Raw genomic sequence first — 19,434 nt, 5'->3', positions numbered from 1 at the left:
ATACTAGAGCCTTCCTTTCTCTTACCCCTTCCTGTGCGCCTTCCTTTCTCTTCCCCCCTCTCGTGCGCGATAGAAGGAAGGGAAGAAAAGAGAGGGAGGGAAGGAATGAGAAAAGGGAGGAAAAGAGGTGGGAGGGAAATTAGAAGAAAAGGAAAGATGAGAAAGAGAGGGAATGGAAGAGAAGGAAAGAAAGGAAAAAAGAAGGAGGGAAAGAAAGAACAGCTGGCTTGCTGTGCCTTCCTCTCCCCAGTTCTTCCTACTTCCTCCTTTCCCACCTGTTGTTATTACATTTATTATTTTACCTTTTATTGGAAGGATACGTAAGCACATTTACATTGAAGGAGGTTAGAATAATGATTTAATCAGAGTTGGATAGCCTTATTTTAAATTACAGTTTTATGTAAACATTCAAAAACATATAACCTACTGATGCCCCAATTAATGTAATTTTATTGGTATTGATTTTGATTTTTGAAATTTACCAGCAGCTGCTGCATTTCCCCCATTGTCTTATACTTGAGTCAATATGTTTCCCCAGTTTTTGTGGTAAAATTAAGTGCCTTGGCTTATATTTTGAACGGCTTATATTTGAGTATATACAATAATATCCTTCCGAAGAAGCTAGGATGGCTGCAACGTAGCTCTATGGGCTGTATACCAAACCCAATGATATTTTTATGCAGATTTGCACAGGACTTTAGTGTAAGTAAACCAGCGAGTTAGATCAGCTTTTGTCAGATGTATTGAGGTGATCTGGCTTGTAACCCAATACATCTGGAAAGCAGTATTTTGCTCTCTCTTAACATTTTTTATCCAAAAACCTAACAACGTAGGTGGCAAATTCCATCTTAAAAGAGCAATTCTCTTTTCTCTGAAAGAAACTGTTTGGTAAGATGGTTCCTGATACAATCTACATGTACCACCTAGAATAATTTGGCAGCACACATAGTCCTTTTGCTCCTCTTCTTGTACAAACAAACCTGATCATCTTTTGTTAATTATATTCCATTTTGTCCAAGATAAGACACTATTATTAATAGCTTCATAACAAGTCAGAATTTAAAGTCATGATCAGAGGTTACCCTCATATCCTGATGTATGTCAAAGCTATTACAGTTCCTGGCCAAAACAAAAAGGGAAGCTATACTAAACTGAAGAATACTTGGTCTGTACATTGAGATCTTACATATCACAACTTTATTAAGTATGGACATGATTGTACAGCCTGATTTTGCCGAATTAAAATGGTTGGCAAAAGTGTAATAATCTGTTAAGAAGACATTTGTTTTTGTTGGAAAAACAAATTGTTTTTTAAATTACCTGATTATTGAAACTGACACACAGCTTAGAGAACCGGATGGGATGAGGGCAATCAGCTTTCACGAATATATCAAACTGAACTGGTGAATCAATGTGAAAACTTGGAGAGATAAATTTGGCTTTGCATTGCACTAGAATTTGAGACAAAAGAAAACCCGCAAAAGTACAGAGTTATTAAAATGACCTGTCATATTAGAATATTACTTAACTTACTTAGGATGTTTTCATCCCGCCTTTCTCCACAACATGGAAGGCGGCTTACAAACAGAATACAAACATAAAAATTCTTCTCAGGAGAACAAAATAGATAAAACCATGATAAAGCAACAATCAACAAAATCCCACATTTCAGTTAAGAGCATAACCTCCTCTCCCAAGTAGCCCTCCTCTATCCCGATCATAAAATCCCCAACTCCTGCCATGGCTCAATTAATTAAAAGATACACTAAAAGTGAGTCTTATAAAATTATATGAACAAAATATGTACAGTATTAAGTTACGTTAGAACAGCTTAGATAATTCAGAAATCATGGGAACTCTACTGATAAGATATGAAAAGTTGATTTAGATATGAAACATCACAACAACTGCTGTCCTGCTGAAAATGTAACCATTTCCTAGTACAAAATATTTTGTAATTTTCTACATAGCAAACATTTCCAGTGTACCTAATTCTATCTTCCTCCCTAGCCAAACATACATAATATTTCTTTAGACTGCGGATTACTATACAAATTTGAATGCTGCTATTATCAAACAGAGGATTTTCCCTTCTCTGGATCATTTTAATGGATCTCTGGAACACAATGCAGAAGTAGAGTTTCTGCACCTTATTCAAATGACCCACAGAACAGAACTCTTTAGGCGGGAGAAAAAGCAAATATAACATAGCTCATTTATTTCCCAAACCAACGAGGGATATCATTCATGGAAGTATAGTCTACGGTTGACTTTAACAGGAACATAAAATTATATGTTCCCCTCTTAATACAGACAGATTTCTTTAGAAACGTATCAGAAAAGTTTATACTGTCCCCTTCAAGTTTACTAGGGAGATCACTGAGAATCCTATATAATCTGAAAAACTGATTTGCATACTAAAAATATAAATTACAGTATTGCAATACCAACAAATATTTACTACAATAAAACATTTTATTATTTTGACAATCATTATGAACACAAATGTATGGCTTCTTTGTTAAAATAAATTATTTCATACATACCAAATGGTACAAACTCTTGCACTTCTATAGTAAAAATATTACTGCCTGACAGAGAAACTCTATCAGCCCATAACTTCTGTGCAGCTTTCACAGAAACAGGATCACAGTCAGGTTCTGGATCTGGATTCTCATTCTGAATTCAAGAAAAGTTTATATAACTTGATTAGTTCAAGATGTAGAACATGCATGTTTGGCGGACTATATAAAACATGTTAAGTTTTACATACTGACCATGAGAACCTTGATAAGATTCTTTTCTATCCGAGATTTTTGATCCTCTTTTAAAGTAGATGCTAATGAAAATAAAGAAACATTTATTTATAAATATTTTCATTTTATTGAAATATTTACATGCTGCCCCAGATATCAAGAACTCAGAAAGACTACTACCTATCTTCAATTTGTAATGTAGGATTATTCACTATTTCAGGTTGGGAAATCCGCAAAGGATCTAGCCTTCCCTAACAATCTCTTCTCCTAAAGTAGAGAATATCTCCACCAAAGCAGCAAATGAGATCGCAAATGGGTATCCCAGCAATACCACGGAAGGCTGGGACTCTCAGAAGTCAACAACCCATAGTTACCACAAAGGCTTATTGCTCCTTACTAGCAAAACATCCTCTCAAACCCATATTTTTAGGGACAGGGAACACATCATAGCAAGCAATCCTCCTTTCCTAGAGCCCCATCCTGGATCCCAGCCTCAGACAGAAAGGATGGCTTTTCAAACATCATATCTGTTCCCCTTTCATTCTTTAGTTCGTCTATAGCCCAGGCATGGGCAAAGTTCAGCCCTCTAGGTGTTTTGGACTTCAATTCCCACAATTGCTAAAAGCCAGTAGGCTGTTAGGACTTGTAGGAGTTGAAGTCCAAAACACCTGGAGGGCCAAAGTTTGCCCATGCCTGGTCTAGCCTCTCCTGCTCCTTCTACAGTGGATTTCTAGACATTTCTGTTAATTTCTTTGGGCATATTCTAACCAGAAGAATACAGAGGGAAACTGTCTCTTGGAGTGTCTAGCCTGCATGCACTGTTCTAGACTCTGAAACCAAGAAATTATTCTTTTAAAAAATTGAAAATCCTTCCAACAATACTGTTCCATACACAACACCAAGAGTCTATCACTGCCTTTGTTTCAACTGAAAAGAAGTCAAGCAAAAAAAGTTATTAATTTAAGACAAAACCGAATTGCATTTCCTTACCTCTTCCCAACAACTCTAACGAGTATGTGATATAATCTTTTATTTGTGCCATGAGATAGGCACATTTAAGGGCTGTGATCAGTATAGAAGTAAGGAGGGTCCACCATCCTTCACTGCGGTAGTCACACAAAACATAATCAAGCAGTCTGAAAAAAAGATGTAGAAAGACAGCAGTTGAGCAAGCGAATGGACCTGGCAATTCTTACCAGTCTAAGAAATTAAGGATATTAAATTTGTTTTGCCCATTATAAGGTGTGCTCAACTCAAGATGCTCTTGAAACACTGATGTCCCTAAAGTCTGATTCTAAACAACAGTGTTTCAGATACAAAAGTATCATGGTCACATGACTATCTACTGAACTGATGTTCAGCATTATTAGCTTGAACAATACCGGTAAGATGTTTGTGAACAGAGAAGGGATTGGATTCAGGCCCTTGACTTCTCACACATTTATGGCCTGTTGTCTCTGAGTTAACTTGCTGTTTGATGTTATTCATGCACAAGACAGCAACCACAGATTCTAAATAACAAGTCAGGAAACAGATAGGAAGCATACAGTTCATTCCTTCACAACGGGCTAATTTTACAGTTCAAGACATATTTGTATAAACCAAGTGTGCAGAAAGTTCCGCCAAAGAGAAACATACGTCTCCCAGGAAAGAAGACCCTCCCCAAAAAAACTTTTCAAATCTCTCATTTTTAATTCATTAAAAGTATATAGCCATCAAGCAACCTAACATTCAGAAAATGTGATTGCTTGGTTAATTTTAGCCCCTAATACCCTTTGGTAATTCCTCTACTTGTTCCCAAAATGTTCCAAAATTGCCAATTCCTGCCTAAACAGAAAGAGATGTGATGTCACTTCCTATTCTGCCAAGACTTGTTGCTACATCTTGTTAAAACGCAGCAGGGCTGAAATACAGACACCACCTCAGTACATATCAATGGAATGTAAATAAAAAATATATATATTCAACTGAAGAACATAGAATTCCTCTCTTCATACATTAGTGGGAAAAGGTTCCTGATTCTCACTTAGCTAAGTTACCAAATATGTACAGCAGGCATGGCCAAACTTCGGCCCTCCAGGTGTTTTAGACTTCAACTCCCACAATTCCTAACAGATGTTAGGAAATCTGGGAGTTGAAATCCAAAACACCTGGAGCTGGTAGGCTGTTAAGAATTGTGGGAATTGAAGTCCAAAACACCTGGAGGGCCAAAGTTTGCCCATGGCTGCTGCATAAGTTATGCAGCAGGACATTTATAACATAACACTTACTTCAAAGCTTTGGTGTAATCTTTAGCATAGTAGTATTCTTCGCCCATTTGAACCACTGAAAAGAAGATCAGATTATTTGTAACCTTTTAAAAAGTAAATACACCATGAAAGGAATTTCAAACATTTGGTTACCATCTGATACATACTCAAGTGACTTTTCATCCTTGGACACTTGTACTTCTTGAACTGAGCAACTGCATTACTCAGCAAAGTGATAGTTAGCTCCTAGTAAATAAAAAAAATATCGAAGCAGCTTGAAGGCACACAACAAACAACAAAAATAGCTGTAATTATAGATTCAATGATAAAGAATAAATACTATTGAAATCTCACTTACAGAATGAGGAACCTTCTTCTCTTTTAGTTGTAAAGCTAAAATGCCTAGTTTCTCCTTTTCAGGATCATTGAGATCAAAACCTGCATATCCCAATGAAAAGTCCATTTTACTAAGTGTTCTCAACTCTCAGAATGAACTATACACACTTTCTTGTTATGACGGTTACATGGAAACATAGTTCTAGTTCAAGAATGCTCACATTCTAAATACTTCTGTATCTTAGGAGAAAGAATGTTGTAGAACTCAGCTATGTTCCTCGTTCTATGAAGAAGATTGCTCTAAAACATATATTCATTTAAGCACATTTATATCTGAGGTATACTTGAAGTTCTATGTTTCAAGGCAAGCCTCTTAGATAAATTATACACAGCCTGCCAAAAAAAAAATGTTTTTCTTGGTGTCTTGGTTTTTAGGCCTGTTTCTGGGGTTATGCGGGATGCTGATTCAGAAAATTGCATCAGCTCTAGTTTTTTTAGATATGATTATCATTATTTCCTGTGGGCAAGCAGATGGTGACTGATATATGGCATATGTTTTGTCTCTCAATAACTAGAGTTGATAGCAGAAACTGGTGCCATTTTGGAATCAGCAGATCAAATATATCCAGAAACAGGACTAACAGCTGAGGCACCAAAATGCTTGTTGGCCAAAGCCCAATTCCCACAATTAATTGTTTCTCGGCATCAATCTATTAATAATAGTATTCAGAAGAACAGCACTTATAGGGTTTTTAAAACTTCTTGATAGACTAGCATAATTACACATCTCACATCAGAATTTATGTTTTAATTTATCTGAAAAACAACACATTCTGACTTTTAAATTCTTGAGTATATAAGTAGCTTTTCTATCCCATTAATATCAAGAGATACTAGATCTTCACATTTAAAAGACTATGTATGCATATCTAGTTAATTCATTACATGTGAGATAGCTTGAGATATGCAAAGAAACACCTCTAGCTATACCAAAACACCGAATGCATCAAGAAGTATATTCTATTTTTAATGGAGGTAATGGCTTTTGAATAAACATTCTCCTTGGTTGATACTGTTTCTATATTTCATTCTAAAGGGCTCTGTGTCATGTATTTCACTGAATTTCTTCCAAGCATTTTTGGTCACCCACATTTCGTTAAAGGCCCTGGTCATATCTGCCTAACTTCACCACTGCCCTGCATTAACTATAACTGGCAAGCTGGTACACAGCACAACTACACTCCCTAAATGTATCCAGTGTAGGTTAGTGCCAACAGTAATGGGTAAGCTGTCTTTCAGGGAAGCCTGAGCTCCTATTACTAGCCTTCTCATAAAGGAATCTCTATAGAGCTATATAGGGAATACAGGGCTTTCTAGAATACAGTTTAAAACACAATACTGTTTTTACTGTTGTTTACACTCAGTAGAAAAGAAACAGAAAAGAATTACTTAATATTCCCTGCCTCCATGGTCTTTGTCCGTAGAAGTCAAGCACTCCGGTTTGAGTTTCCAATGGATCTGGATTTGGGTAGATTGTAGCAGGCTGTAAATTCAACAAAGTGTAAATTAATTGAGTGCAATACGTTAAAAATAAGAAAAATATTCTAAAGCTCAAAGTCAATATAATGTGCCATAAACAAGAGATTAGTAGTTCTTAAACATTAAAGCACTAAAACCGAGCATTAATATTCATACAGATGCTTGAGCCACTTGGAGTCAACAGAATTAATGCACATGTCTTTGTGCACCTGACTCTGAGTATGTGCATACATACACATGCAAGCAGTTATACCTAAGTAGAACTTCTATGGTATGACAGTAGGCTATGACCTTCCTACCTTTTAGATTATGGCCTCCAAACACTAGAAAAACAAGTTATGACTTCATGGGAAATTCATTACAGCCCTGACTCTTCACTATGGACTCAGTAGTTGAAAACAGTACTTCTACACCTGATGTATGTTATTACGAGTACTGTGCTCATGTATGTATGTGCAACTTCAGGCTGCCTGTCAATGTATTTTGACCCCATTAATTGTATAGGTTTTTCTTGGGCAATAAAGGTGATTTTGCCAGTTACTTTTTCTGAAATATAATCTACAACACCTAGTATTTATTAGTGGTCTCCCATCCAGGTACTAACTAGAACCTACCCAGATTAGTTTCCATGATAAGATGGGAATAGGGTAATGTTTTATTTGGAAATAAATCAGCAATTATTTTTAAGGACCATGATTTCACACAAACCACATTCACAAATAACCATGCAGAAATAAAAATACTGCAGCATTTTGCACAGTACTGCAATTACAGCAAGTATCAATGGTATGCAGAAGACTAGACAGTGATTAACATCAACATGTATACAGTTGACTTAACATGTACAAGCACAGCTAAGTAGATACCAGCATAAAAAAACTAAAAGGACCTAGTAATTCCTTTGTGCTTAACAAATAATATAAGAATCACACTTTTTGCTAGACCTTAAACATTTTTAGGACTCTTTCTGACTTACCTCATGATTACAGAGCATATTAGCTAACTGCTTTCGTTCTTGTGCATAGTATGCTGCTTGCTGATAATAGAAACCTGGATTTTGAGTTTGTATAGCTGTCAATCCAAGTTTAATTGCCTCATCAAACAAATCTCCAAAAGCTTGGAACCTGTTTCCCCCCGAAAAGACACAGAGATTAAATTTTTCAAATGCTAAAAACAACATTCAAAAACTGATGTAGACGATATACAGCTCACAAGTCATAAAAACACCCTGACTTCTAAGGAGTCTGAGATTCAAGCTTCAAAAGAAAAACTACAACTTTACACACTTCTCTTGGTTATACATAAAAGCTATAGGATAATATGTGCCACAAAGCAGAATAATAAACAAAAATCTATCATATGTTTCAATTCTCATGCTTAATATATTTATTTCATATGTTTAAAGTAAAACTGAAATGATCCCACCTGGTTAATTAACTGAAAGTTACTAATCACATATTTAGCCACCACATCAGAATTGGGCAACTACAGTTTTCCTAATGCTTTGAGCTCTATCTCCATAATCCTAGGTGGCCCAGCAAATGATAGCGAATATAGAAATTGAACACCCTGTAGTTTATACTTGCATTACATGTATGAGGTTGTTGGCATCTGCTTTCTTAAAACTGAATTAGAGGAAATTTAGTTAATGCTACTTTTATTTTGAATGTAGCTTTTAGTCATGTATCTGGTTCACACTCCAGTTTTTCGACTGATTAAACAATTAGATTTTAGCAAGTCACTATTTCAATGTCATACATTGTACATAATAGAACAATACTAATCACAACCTACTGTTAAAACAGAGGTTACATGTGAAAAAGTTATGAAAAACCTTGCACACTAAAGTAAAGTTAGTGTTTAGTAAAGTAAAGTTTAACTCGAATCTTGAATTAGCAGTTCTAAAATTTAGTTAATAAAATCACATACTGTTTTGACATCCAGGCAGCATGCTCAAAAGCCAATTCCGCACTCCCAATTTTTTTCTTGCACAAATCTATGTGTTTTCGAAACTGTGCAATTGCATCCAGAGGCGTATTATGTTGAAAACACAAGCGACAAATCTAAAGAGATTTGGAGTTAGAAAATTCAGATTAAAATATTTTACAACTGTCAATAGCTCAGATTCAAAACGATAACACAACAGTATTGTGATAAATTAATTTAGGAAGGTTTTGGTAACAACTTTAGCAGTGTGAATGGGGCTGATTCTGTTTTGGAGGGGCAAGTCTCTGTGTTTTGGACTTCAATTCCCACAATTCCTAATAGCCTACCAGCTGTTAGGAATTATGAGAGTTGAAATCCAAAACACCTGGAGGGCCGACGTTCACCCATGCCTGGTCTACATACTCATCTCTCCATTTTGCTCAGGGCTCCCCTTGATGGATCTTGGTGGTACAGCCTAATACTGTCAAGCCAAACTCAAAGAATTCTTAGAAAGCATCACTCCCAGGTGGAAAGGAAACTACACAAGAACTGGTGTCTACATGAATACCATGTTGTTATTCTAGCACTGCTTCTTAGAAGGCTATTCAGAGAATTTAGCCAGTGTTCAAGGATAATGGAAAGACTGTTCAGTTCCTGAATTCTGGCTTTGCAGTAGGCAAAGTTTATCCAACTCAAATTAATACAATTGTGGCCTTGTTTTCTTCAGTTATTATGTGTTCTTGTGTCTGCATTCCTGCACCCTCTCAAGCTATGCCTACAGATTACATTAATGAATGTACATTTTCATAGGCTCAAGTCTAAAACTTCATATCTCTATTGGTTCCAAATAAAGACACCACAAAACTTTACCCACAAAAACTTGATGATTTTTGGGGCCATTAACTGAGCAAATTTTTGACTTTGGACTCTCCAAAACCTTACATTCACTTCAAGGAATTGCAACATATTTTTAATATCTATTTGCAATGCGTGCATTAGAAATTAGTCCCTATATTCCCTTTTTTAAATTAGTGGATTTTTAATACATATATTAAAATGGAGGGGGGGGGGGAAGGATCACTTTGTAGCTATATTAAACTGTACCTTGCTACCACTATTGATGGATGAGCACTGTTTTATTCTGAGTTTTATGTTGTTGTTTACATGCTTATATGTTTTATTCAATTGTATTTTATATCTGACTTGACCACGGTGGTCCATGCCTTAGTTACCTCTAGACTGGACTACTGTAATGCACTCTACGTGGGGCTTCCCTTGAAGACGGCCCGGAAATTACAATTGGTCCAACGCTCGGCTGCCAGATTAATAACAGGGGCAAATTACAGGGAGAGATCCACTCCCTTGTTTAAGGAGCTCCACTGGCTGCCGTTCATCTTCCGGTCCCAATTCAAGGTGCAGACCATCATCTATAAAGCCCTAAACGGTTTGGGACCCACCTACCTCCGTGACCGTATCTCCTTCCATAAACCTGCCCGTTCTTTGCGATCATCCGGGGAGGCCCTGTTATCACCATTGCCTATATCCCAGGCCCGCCTTGTAAGTACAAGGGAGAGGGCCTTTTCTGCTGTGGCCCCCCAAATGTGGAACTCACTACCTACTGAAATTAGGCAAGCTCCCACTCTGTTAGCTTTTAGGAAAGAATTGAAAACATGGCTCTTCCGCTGTGCTTTTGGTGAGTAATTTCTGTTATAGATCTCCGTATTACTCCCCTCCGAACATCTATCCTCTAGATTACCCCTTCCAAATGTCCCTGCCCATAGTGGAGTACTCCTCTGTCCCTCTCACTCCGGGTTTTATCTCTGTGTTCACGCGGCCTGCCCTTGCTTTATTGTTTTTTTGATTTCTTGATGTTCTGTTTATAATTATTTATTGTATTTTGAATGGTGCTATGATATGTTGTTTTTATATCTTATTATGTTGTATTGCTCTGGGCATGGCCCCATGTTAGCCGCCCCGAGTCCCCATTGGGGAGATGGTGGCGGGGTATAAATAAAGTTTTATTATTATTATTATTATTATTATTATTATTATTATTATTATTGTGTTTTATTTCATATTCTGCTTTTTAGGCACCTTGTGCCAGCCGCCTCGAATCTCTCTGGGGAGATGGTGGCGGGATACAAGAAGTTGTTATTATTATTGATATTATTATTACTACCACTATTCATACTCAATAGCAAATACAGCTGATAATAACCATAGTTTAAAACCCAAGCCAAATATACTAGCAAACCATAGTTTTGCACTTCTGTCCATTCAGCTCTCCATTCCTAAGTGCACTTCAGAGGAATAACACTGGCCATATACTCTTTCTGTTTAGAAAACCCACCAGGTTTCCTTAACCATGGATTACTATACTATTTAAAATCACTAAGGTCTATAGAGACAACATGCATCAGAATCTACCACATTCATGCTGTATGTATCCTACTGTTTCCAAATGCTAAGACAAGGTTATTTTCAGACACAACCACCATCTGCAAAGCAAAGCATTTCCTTTCCCTTGATTGAAGGTAAAGGTAAAGGTTTCCCCTGACGTTAAGTCCAGTCGTGACTGACTCTGGGGGTTGGTGCTCATCTCCATTTCTAAGCCAAAGAGCAGGCGTTGTCCATAGACATCTCCAAGGTCATGTGGCCAGCATGACTGCATAGAGTGCCGTTACCTTCGCGACGGAACGGTGCCTATTGATCTACTCACATTTGCATGTTTTCGAACTGCTAGGTTGGCAGGAGCTGGGGCTAACAGCGGGCGCTCATTCCGCTCCCGGGATTTGAACCTGCGACCTTTTGGTCTGCAAGTTCAGCAGCTCAGCACTTTAACACACTGTGCCATCAGGGGCCCCTTCCCTTGATTTAGTGCCCCAAATAATCCCACTCATTGTCAATACAGATGTTGCATGTTAAGAAGCATGGTCTCCAACATCTTTCTATGTTGAAAATTAAACCAACACTTACCTTGTAATTTATAAATCCTGCCATAGTCTTGATTTCCAACATATTTGTTTCATGAGCTCTTAATTCATGCACAAGATTGTATGCAGTTCTGTAGTTTCTAAATAAGACATTGAAGCAGGTATCCTGAATACACAATCCAAAGAGATCCAGAAACAAGGTAACAAATTCTAGTGCAGCTCATTTTCCTCATCATGAAGAAATAAGCAGTCAATCTAGGATATGAACATCACACTGAAGCTCCTCTAAGTTAGATCATGTGAACACATGGTCATCTTCCATACATTTTCAATCAGAGTACTATGGGCTCTTTCTCAGATACTTATGAAAGGAAAGAATGAATACTTTAGTTAGGTGTCAGAGGAAATCATTTGCTTTTAGAAATTCAAGGGAGCATTCTAGATAAAGTTTCCTGATGGAACATACAACATTCTGTATAACATGATGGAGTGTATTTGTTTGGATAGAGCACTCCCATACTGCTTAAAGAAATGCAAAAAAACAATGTTTTCCATGCTCTGTCTCACATTCTTACCTTCCTGAAAGTGAACAAGACCCTTTTCTTTATGAGGAAAAGCAGTAAAACTTCAGGATGGCGTAATAATACTTACTTTAGAGCATTCTGTGTATCCTGCTTCAACTCACTGAAGAATGCTATTTTGAACTGATGTCTAACAAACAAAAGCTGAAACATAGAAAATATGCAATATTTCAGAACAGTGACGCTAATAGCTAAAGCAACCTTCAACAAAGGCAGTAGCTATGACGCCAACAATGATCTCGCACAATATAAAAACACAACAACGAAGGCACTTATTTCAATTGATATTTTAAATGTCAATTATATTTTTACTCTGTAATATCATATATTCTTATTTCTCTTGGGTAAGAACACTACTTCTTTCTAATTGTTGCCTATATTTGTTTTAAAACACAATATTGTTTATTTTTATCTGGTCTATCTTTGTGGGTGCTTTGAGTAGAAATACAGAAAATACATGACTGGCTGCCAAGCATACTTTTTTGTCCACTCACCCCATCTCTCCCACTCTTTCAAACATATACAAGCCCATTTTCAGGGGGCAGGGGTGTCTACACTGTGTAAAAGACAACTTCACAATCCAAGGAAATATCATCTAACCATTAATAGGTATGAATAAACCTTTGTGCTAAACCAGAAGAGCAGTAATTTTGACGAGTACAAGTTTTTTATGTTAACCTATCTACTAAACAATGCAAACATTCAGTTAGAAACTAAACTTCATTTCTTGTGCAGCAAATTCTGTACATCCAAATACTCCAGTAATACATTCAGTAACAATTTTTAACTATACCTGATGTGTTGTTTTGTTTAGATATTCTTTATGGGATTTTACTCTTCGAATTTCTGTGTAGTAATAGGTCTGTGCATGTTCATAGAAAGCATTCTCTAGCCTGAGCAAAAAATACCAAATACAAAAAACAAAGTAAAAGAAATCATTTCCTGTACATATAGAGGTTTAGTTATAGCCTGGAGAACGCATGTAAAAGCTTAAATCCAGTTGTTCCCACCTGGAGGAGACCCACTAAATTAATTAAGTTTATATACATGCTGATTGACCAATACCCCTTAACTAAGTACACTTAATCTAGTTAGGACTAGCCCAATGCTTTTCAACCTGTGGGTCCCCAGGTGTTTGGCCTACAACTGCCAGTTTACCAGCTGTTAGGACTTCTGGGAGTTGAAGGCCAAAATATCTGAAGACTCACAGGTTGAGAACCACTGGACTAACTGCTGGCAAAATAGTCAATAAATACCTAGAGAAAGCCAACCTTTGATGATGTTTCACAGATTTTTTTCAATGTTTACCCCAACTATATTTAACATTTTGCATTAAAATGCACTGAAGTCAATTTGGGGGAAATATAAACAAGAAATGTCATCCAGTATCCCATTTTCCATCTTAAGAGACAGACTGGAAAAAGGTTCTCTGCATCTGAATGAAACCGCTCTACACTGTGAAGATGTTTAGAAATAGCTATATCATTCCATTCTTCTTAAAATTTAACTGAATACACAGGGAGCCTGATATTGTCATTTAAGAAGCAAATCTCACTTAGGGGATTTCTCTCAAACATCAGTGGAGATTTCTCTCAAACATACATTAAGAAAATTTCAGCCTCCATCAAGAATATCAATAGAAAGTCCTACCTTTCACATTATTTACTTACCGTATGATATAACCTACAAGATGATCAGTGTGCGGCAAAACAAAGAGTGATTTTCCAGATAGATCACAAGCATTGCATAATGCTGCTGCCCGCTCAGAAGCAATGACGTCTTCTCCTAAAAGGTCAGATGAACACAATAAGAGGTATGACCAGTCTCAATTTACAATCTTCATACACTTTATTGAGCTATACCTACAAAGCAATAAATATCATCTACTTTGTAGATTAATCATCCACTTCAGTGAATTTTAAGAAGTATGTAAAGGGCTGAGCTTTAGCACAGCTGGTCAATCACCAGCAGTAATAGATCATTACCAACCGGAAGGTTGGCAGTTCGAAGCCCGAGTTGGAATGAGCAACCGACCGTCAGCCCAGCTCACTGTCTACCTAAGCAGTTTGAAAACAGCAGAGCTGTGGGTAGAGAAATTAGGCACCGCTTAAGTGGGGAGGTATTTTACAGCACCATAAAAAATGCCAGCGATCAAAGAACAAGGAGGAAAAATTCTGCGATCAAAGGGCTCATTGCCATAGCAGATGGAGTGACAGCATCCCCTTGTGGCTGGAATTGAGCATAACCTCCAGGCACCAAAGTTGGGGGAAATGCCGATATACCTATCTGTTTGTCTGTCGTGTGTGTCTAACAGCATTGAATGTTTGCCGTGTATGTGTGTGTTGTGATCTGCCCTAAGTCCCCTTTGGGGTGAGAAGGGTGGAATATAAATTCTGTAAATAGATAATCTATACACATAATAAAAGTGAGAAATGTGTATGTGGCAGAGATGTCCATTTACACAGAGAGATTCTTGCCTCCACAAACAGTTATAGTTCCCAATGAGCAGGAGACACCCATGGCCCTCTTTCCACTGACATGCAGGCTATAGTGAGCGCCATGAACATATAGCCCAAACCCTGCCAGAGTCCTCCACAACACCATTCTGCCCACCCACCCAAGTGAAGGCTTTCATGGGGGGACAATTTTATCCTAATGTTCTGTTTTCCTCCCGAATGGACATCCCAGCTTCCCTTAATTTGCATGGCCACGCCTGCTGCCTCTATCTTAACCCTTCCCTATCCTTTCCTATGGCACAAGTTAACAGAGGAATTGATCAGCAACTAAACAAGAGGTTTGGGGAGAATTCACCATGGAGTTGTATGTTTTCTGGGCTGTATGGCCATGTTCCAGAAGTATTATCTCCTGACGTTTCACCCACATCTATGGCAGGCATCCTGACGTTTCGCCTGCCATAGATGTGGGCTAAATGTCAGGAGAGAATACTTCTGGAACATGGCCATACAGCCCGGAAAACATACAACCTTGTGATCCCGGCCATGAAAGCCTTCAACAACACACAGAATTCACCATGATTTACCGGAGTTGTACTTGACCTACATTCAGAGAGCAATGTGAATGCAACCAACACTGAATCTGGAACAAACTTGCCACGGATGATGGGACTTACAATACCTTCATGATAATGTGACACCCCCTCCCCCCCACACACTGACAATGAACTGGGACTAAACTTGGCACTGAGAAGGCCCATGACCAACTGAACATACTGCAGGGGTTACTGGGAATGGGCCTTGATTTTGGGAGTTATAGTTCACCTGCATCCAGAAAGCACTGAACTCAGCTGACGTCAGATCTGGACCAAACTTGGCACACAGACCCATATAGGCCTGCTTTGGGGGTGATTAACCTCGGATCTGGGAGTTGTAGTTCACCCTTATCCAGAGAGCCCTGAACCCAGACGACAACGCATCTGGACCAAACATGGCACACAGACACAATATGGCCAACTGCAAATACTGGCAGGGTTTTGGGGTGATTGCCCTGGGAACCTGGGAGTTGCAGTTCACCTTTATCCTGACAGCACTGAACCCAGAGTGACGGATATGGACCAAACTTAAATGATATTACCTAACATTCCAAAACTAACAATGCCTTCTTCTAATAACCCGGTACCACCGGGTCCCCAAGCTAGTAAATAAATACATCTCACAAAAGAATACCAATTCACCCCAAACCTATTAGAGGAGAGACTGTACAACAATTCTATCCCCAGTGCACCTATTTTATCATGGATTATACAACTATTTTCTGATGTTCTCTAGATGTTACTGAACTGTAACCGCCATCCAACGTGACCACTTGACATGCTGTATGAGCTGATGGGATTTGTAGTCAAGCAATATATGTAGAAGCACAGGATCTGCACCCTCAATCTGAACCATTAACAGTAAATCAGGAACAACCTAAATGTTTTCAGTCTGTCAGAATGTATATATAGTTCAGATTAATCTTCATCTCTGAAGAGAGCTTTTTTTACTTGACAAAACTGAAGGAAATGACTCGTCTGGAGATTTTGCATATTGAATCAAAATAGAACATGAGAACCTTAAATACCTGGCAATCTTCTAGCATAAACAAAAAAAATCAGTTTTTAAAATTAAAAACATTTGATTTTTTAAAACATACATTTTTTGCGGTGGCGCAATGGGTTAAATTTTTGTGCTGGCAGGACTGCTGATCGAAAGGTCAGCAGTTCGAATCCGGGGAGCAGGGTGAGCTCCCATCTGTCAGCTCCAGCTTCCTATGTGGGGCCATGAGAGAAGCCTCCCACAGGTTGGTAAAACATCTGGGCATCCCCTGGGCAACGTCCTTGCAGACGGCCAAGTCTCTCACACCAGAAGCAACTTGCAGTTCCTCAAGTCACTCCTGACAAAAAAAAAACATATAGTTAAATGACTTGGATATGAACCTTAAAAATTCACACAGAATGTTTCTTGTGCTCTGTCTCCAGAAGTGACAAGTCTCACTGGAGGATTGGAGTATTCAGCTGAACAATGTGGAATGTAGTTTAAGGGACGGCTGGGAATTGAGAAGTAGTTGAGACTCATTGCTCACAATTGTGCAGATTTTTAAAAAACTATGCCACAACTTTAGATTACATTTCAAAATCAATAATTTCAGTTTCCAACTCAAGTCTAACTGTATTTTACCTGGAGGCAATGGCGTTTTCTTCTGTATCAAAACGACAGCAACTTTTGTGTTCCGTCCTTGCAAACTCTGCCTGTAAGAACAATGCTAAACTCAGGATTACAAATATTCAAACAACTGTCTACAAAAAATCTAACATATTAAGGAATCATTCAAGATAAAACCTAATCAACCTAAGGGATGCATTCTTTGTTGCTCTTTTTGAAAGGAAAGAACTACTCCTTACATATTTTTTAACATCTCAGGCAATGCTGAAAGATCTTTCACACTTGCCACTTATGGTATTTCACCATGTAATAGTCCAGGGTTGTAGCCAAGGGGGGTAGGGATTCAAACCCCCCCCCAACCTGAAAATATTCAGGTTAAAAAAACTGGTTTACTCATGAATTTTAATTGATTAACCAAATCCTCATGAGTGTCCACTGAAGTTTATCGATGGAGCCTGATTTCTAAATTATTTTGTGTTATGGAACTACTCTTCATGATTCACTAAAAAAAAAGTTTCAACCCATCCCCAATTTTTTTTTTCTGGCTATGGTCCTGGTTGCCACCACATAGTCACTTTTTGAGTTTCCAAATGATTTTTTCCTCTTTTCTAGCATAATTTTTACAGATAACTTTAAAACAAAACTAACAACTTTCCTTCTTTTTTTCCTTCCTTCCTCCCCCTGGCCAAAGACAGTTGAAATCAGTGGTCCCCAACCTTTGGTCCTCCAGGTGTTTTGGACTTTAACTCCTAGAAATCCTAGCCAACTTACTAGCTGTTAGGAATTTTGAGGGCTGAAGTTCAAAACACATGGAGAACCAAAGGTTGGGAATCACTGGTTTAAATAAACATGGAGCTCTCCATCCTTTCTCCTCTTTGCCTCGGAGGTCAGACAGGTTTTTTTAAACAAACAGGAACTGGCGAACCCAAGGCAATATTTTATTTCATCATGTAATAGTCACATTTCCCCCCCCCCTTTTCCAACAAAAAGGAATAAAAAGTGTGATTATGTTGAAATGAAATACGGTACTTCTTGAAGCAATCTAAGAGCAGCATTACAGGTATTGCAATTATTTTTTGTAAAGGTGCTGTAACATGCATAAAGCAGTGGTGTTTATTCTAAATGTGGAAGACAGGGGAAGTGAAATACCATTTTTTGCAGTAAAACTTTACTAGGGAATAGCTAATAATTAATAAATCAACAGAGATTATACCTGACAATTTCAACTCTAGTAGCACATTCTGACTGTTTTTCTTTCCATTGTGGTTCATCCCAATCCAGCTCATAGAAAACCACAACAAGGGCAGGCACCAAATTCAGATGCTTGTTCATCCAACCAGTCTTCAGGATGCCCTTTGGAATGTACCATTCGTATGATGTTCTCTGCAATAAAGAAATATGAAGAGAAGCTGTTATCTCTGTTCATACATACGCGAAGGCAATTGTTTGAACATTTGTTTTCCTTTTCCTTTTGTCAATCCTGATAATGGTTACCGAAGAAAACAAAACCTTTATCTTTTGCTAGTCTAATTATTTATGCTGAAGTCTTAAAACACATATTCTAAAGGCTAAGCTTACCAAACTCTGGGGCACTTACTTCTAAGCACTGGTGTTGCACTGGTTCTCTGAACTGCTTCACTAATGGTGCACATCGACAACATTTTTGCTTTGTATCATATAAAAGGTTTCTATTCAATTTAATAACTGAAACCAATTTATTTAATAAACCAACCCATTTAATAAATCAATCCATTTAATAGTTTTGAGACTTAAATTATAAATCTGCGCTTACTTTTAAATGATTCTTTCACAATATCAACTCAAATCTTTAAGCAATCTTCAAGAAGGAAACATATTACTGCAACATTCAAAGATCAGTATAAACTGCAAGTGATTCTCAGTAAACACAGCTAAGACTTCAACAATACCTTTGTTCTGCATTTAGGGTACTCATGATCGCCAGGCAGTACTTTAAAAGAAATAGGCACTCTGTCCGCTCTCCTGTTTGCACAAAAGGCATCCCAAACTGCTCGATGAACAGCATTATATACTACATCCAAGCCTGTGAGTGTAACAAAAGCCATAGGCCGGCAACATAGTTCCACCGGAAAGTCCCACTGTGAAGGGCTCATCTTGAAGGTGTGTCAGGAATTCTAAAACATCAAGCATAAAAAAGGCAAAACATTAAACATATATTCACAATAATATTGGGACATACATTTTGTGCTTCGAAAATACAGATTATTGACACACTTATGGCCTGTAATGAAATTGATACTCTACCACAGACATCAGAAGAGCTGCAAGGCCAAGAACAAGCCATGAGAGTAAAAACAAAGATCCGCTTAGAGGAAAAGTGTTCTTACTATCAAGGGAACCACTGACTGCATAGGGAAGCTGATGAAGAAACACAACTTACAAACTATTTATAGGCCCACTAAGAAAATCCAAAAAAT

General features: G+C 37.8%; 1 protein-coding gene across 1 annotated transcript in view; it reads right to left on the bottom strand.

The window, feature by feature from the left end:
- Positions 1–19,434, bottom strand: part of trappc11 (trafficking protein particle complex subunit 11) — a 41,808-nt gene that overhangs the window by 17,486 nt on the left and 4,888 nt on the right. The window contains exons 2-18 of the mRNA XM_003221635.4: positions 18,907–19,131; positions 18,192–18,361; positions 16,994–17,064; positions 13,991–14,105; positions 13,114–13,213; positions 12,391–12,464; positions 11,783–11,879; positions 8,810–8,943; positions 7,857–8,004; positions 6,791–6,884; positions 5,364–5,443; positions 5,173–5,251; positions 5,027–5,081; positions 3,747–3,892; positions 2,778–2,839; positions 2,547–2,679; positions 1,321–1,451 (exon numbers count right to left, since the gene is read on the bottom strand). Coding sequence (XP_003221683.1) covers positions 1,321–1,451; positions 2,547–2,679; positions 2,778–2,839; positions 3,747–3,892; positions 5,027–5,081; positions 5,173–5,251; positions 5,364–5,443; positions 6,791–6,884; positions 7,857–8,004; positions 8,810–8,943; positions 11,783–11,879; positions 12,391–12,464; positions 13,114–13,213; positions 13,991–14,105; positions 16,994–17,064; positions 18,192–18,361; positions 18,907–19,110 — 1,893 coding nt within the window. The 5' untranslated portion in view covers positions 19,111–19,131. The remainder of the gene's footprint in view (positions 1–1,320; positions 1,452–2,546; positions 2,680–2,777; positions 2,840–3,746; positions 3,893–5,026; positions 5,082–5,172; positions 5,252–5,363; positions 5,444–6,790; positions 6,885–7,856; positions 8,005–8,809; positions 8,944–11,782; positions 11,880–12,390; positions 12,465–13,113; positions 13,214–13,990; positions 14,106–16,993; positions 17,065–18,191; positions 18,362–18,906; positions 19,132–19,434) is intronic.

The sequence above is a fragment of the Anolis carolinensis genome, chromosome 5 (assembly GCF_035594765.1).
Source record: "Anolis carolinensis isolate JA03-04 chromosome 5, rAnoCar3.1.pri, whole genome shotgun sequence".
NCBI classification, from domain to species: Eukaryota; Metazoa; Chordata; class Lepidosauria; order Squamata; family Dactyloidae; genus Anolis; species Anolis carolinensis.
The sequence above is the reverse complement of the archived record's forward strand: the minus strand, read 5'-3'. Positions and strand labels throughout refer to the sequence as shown.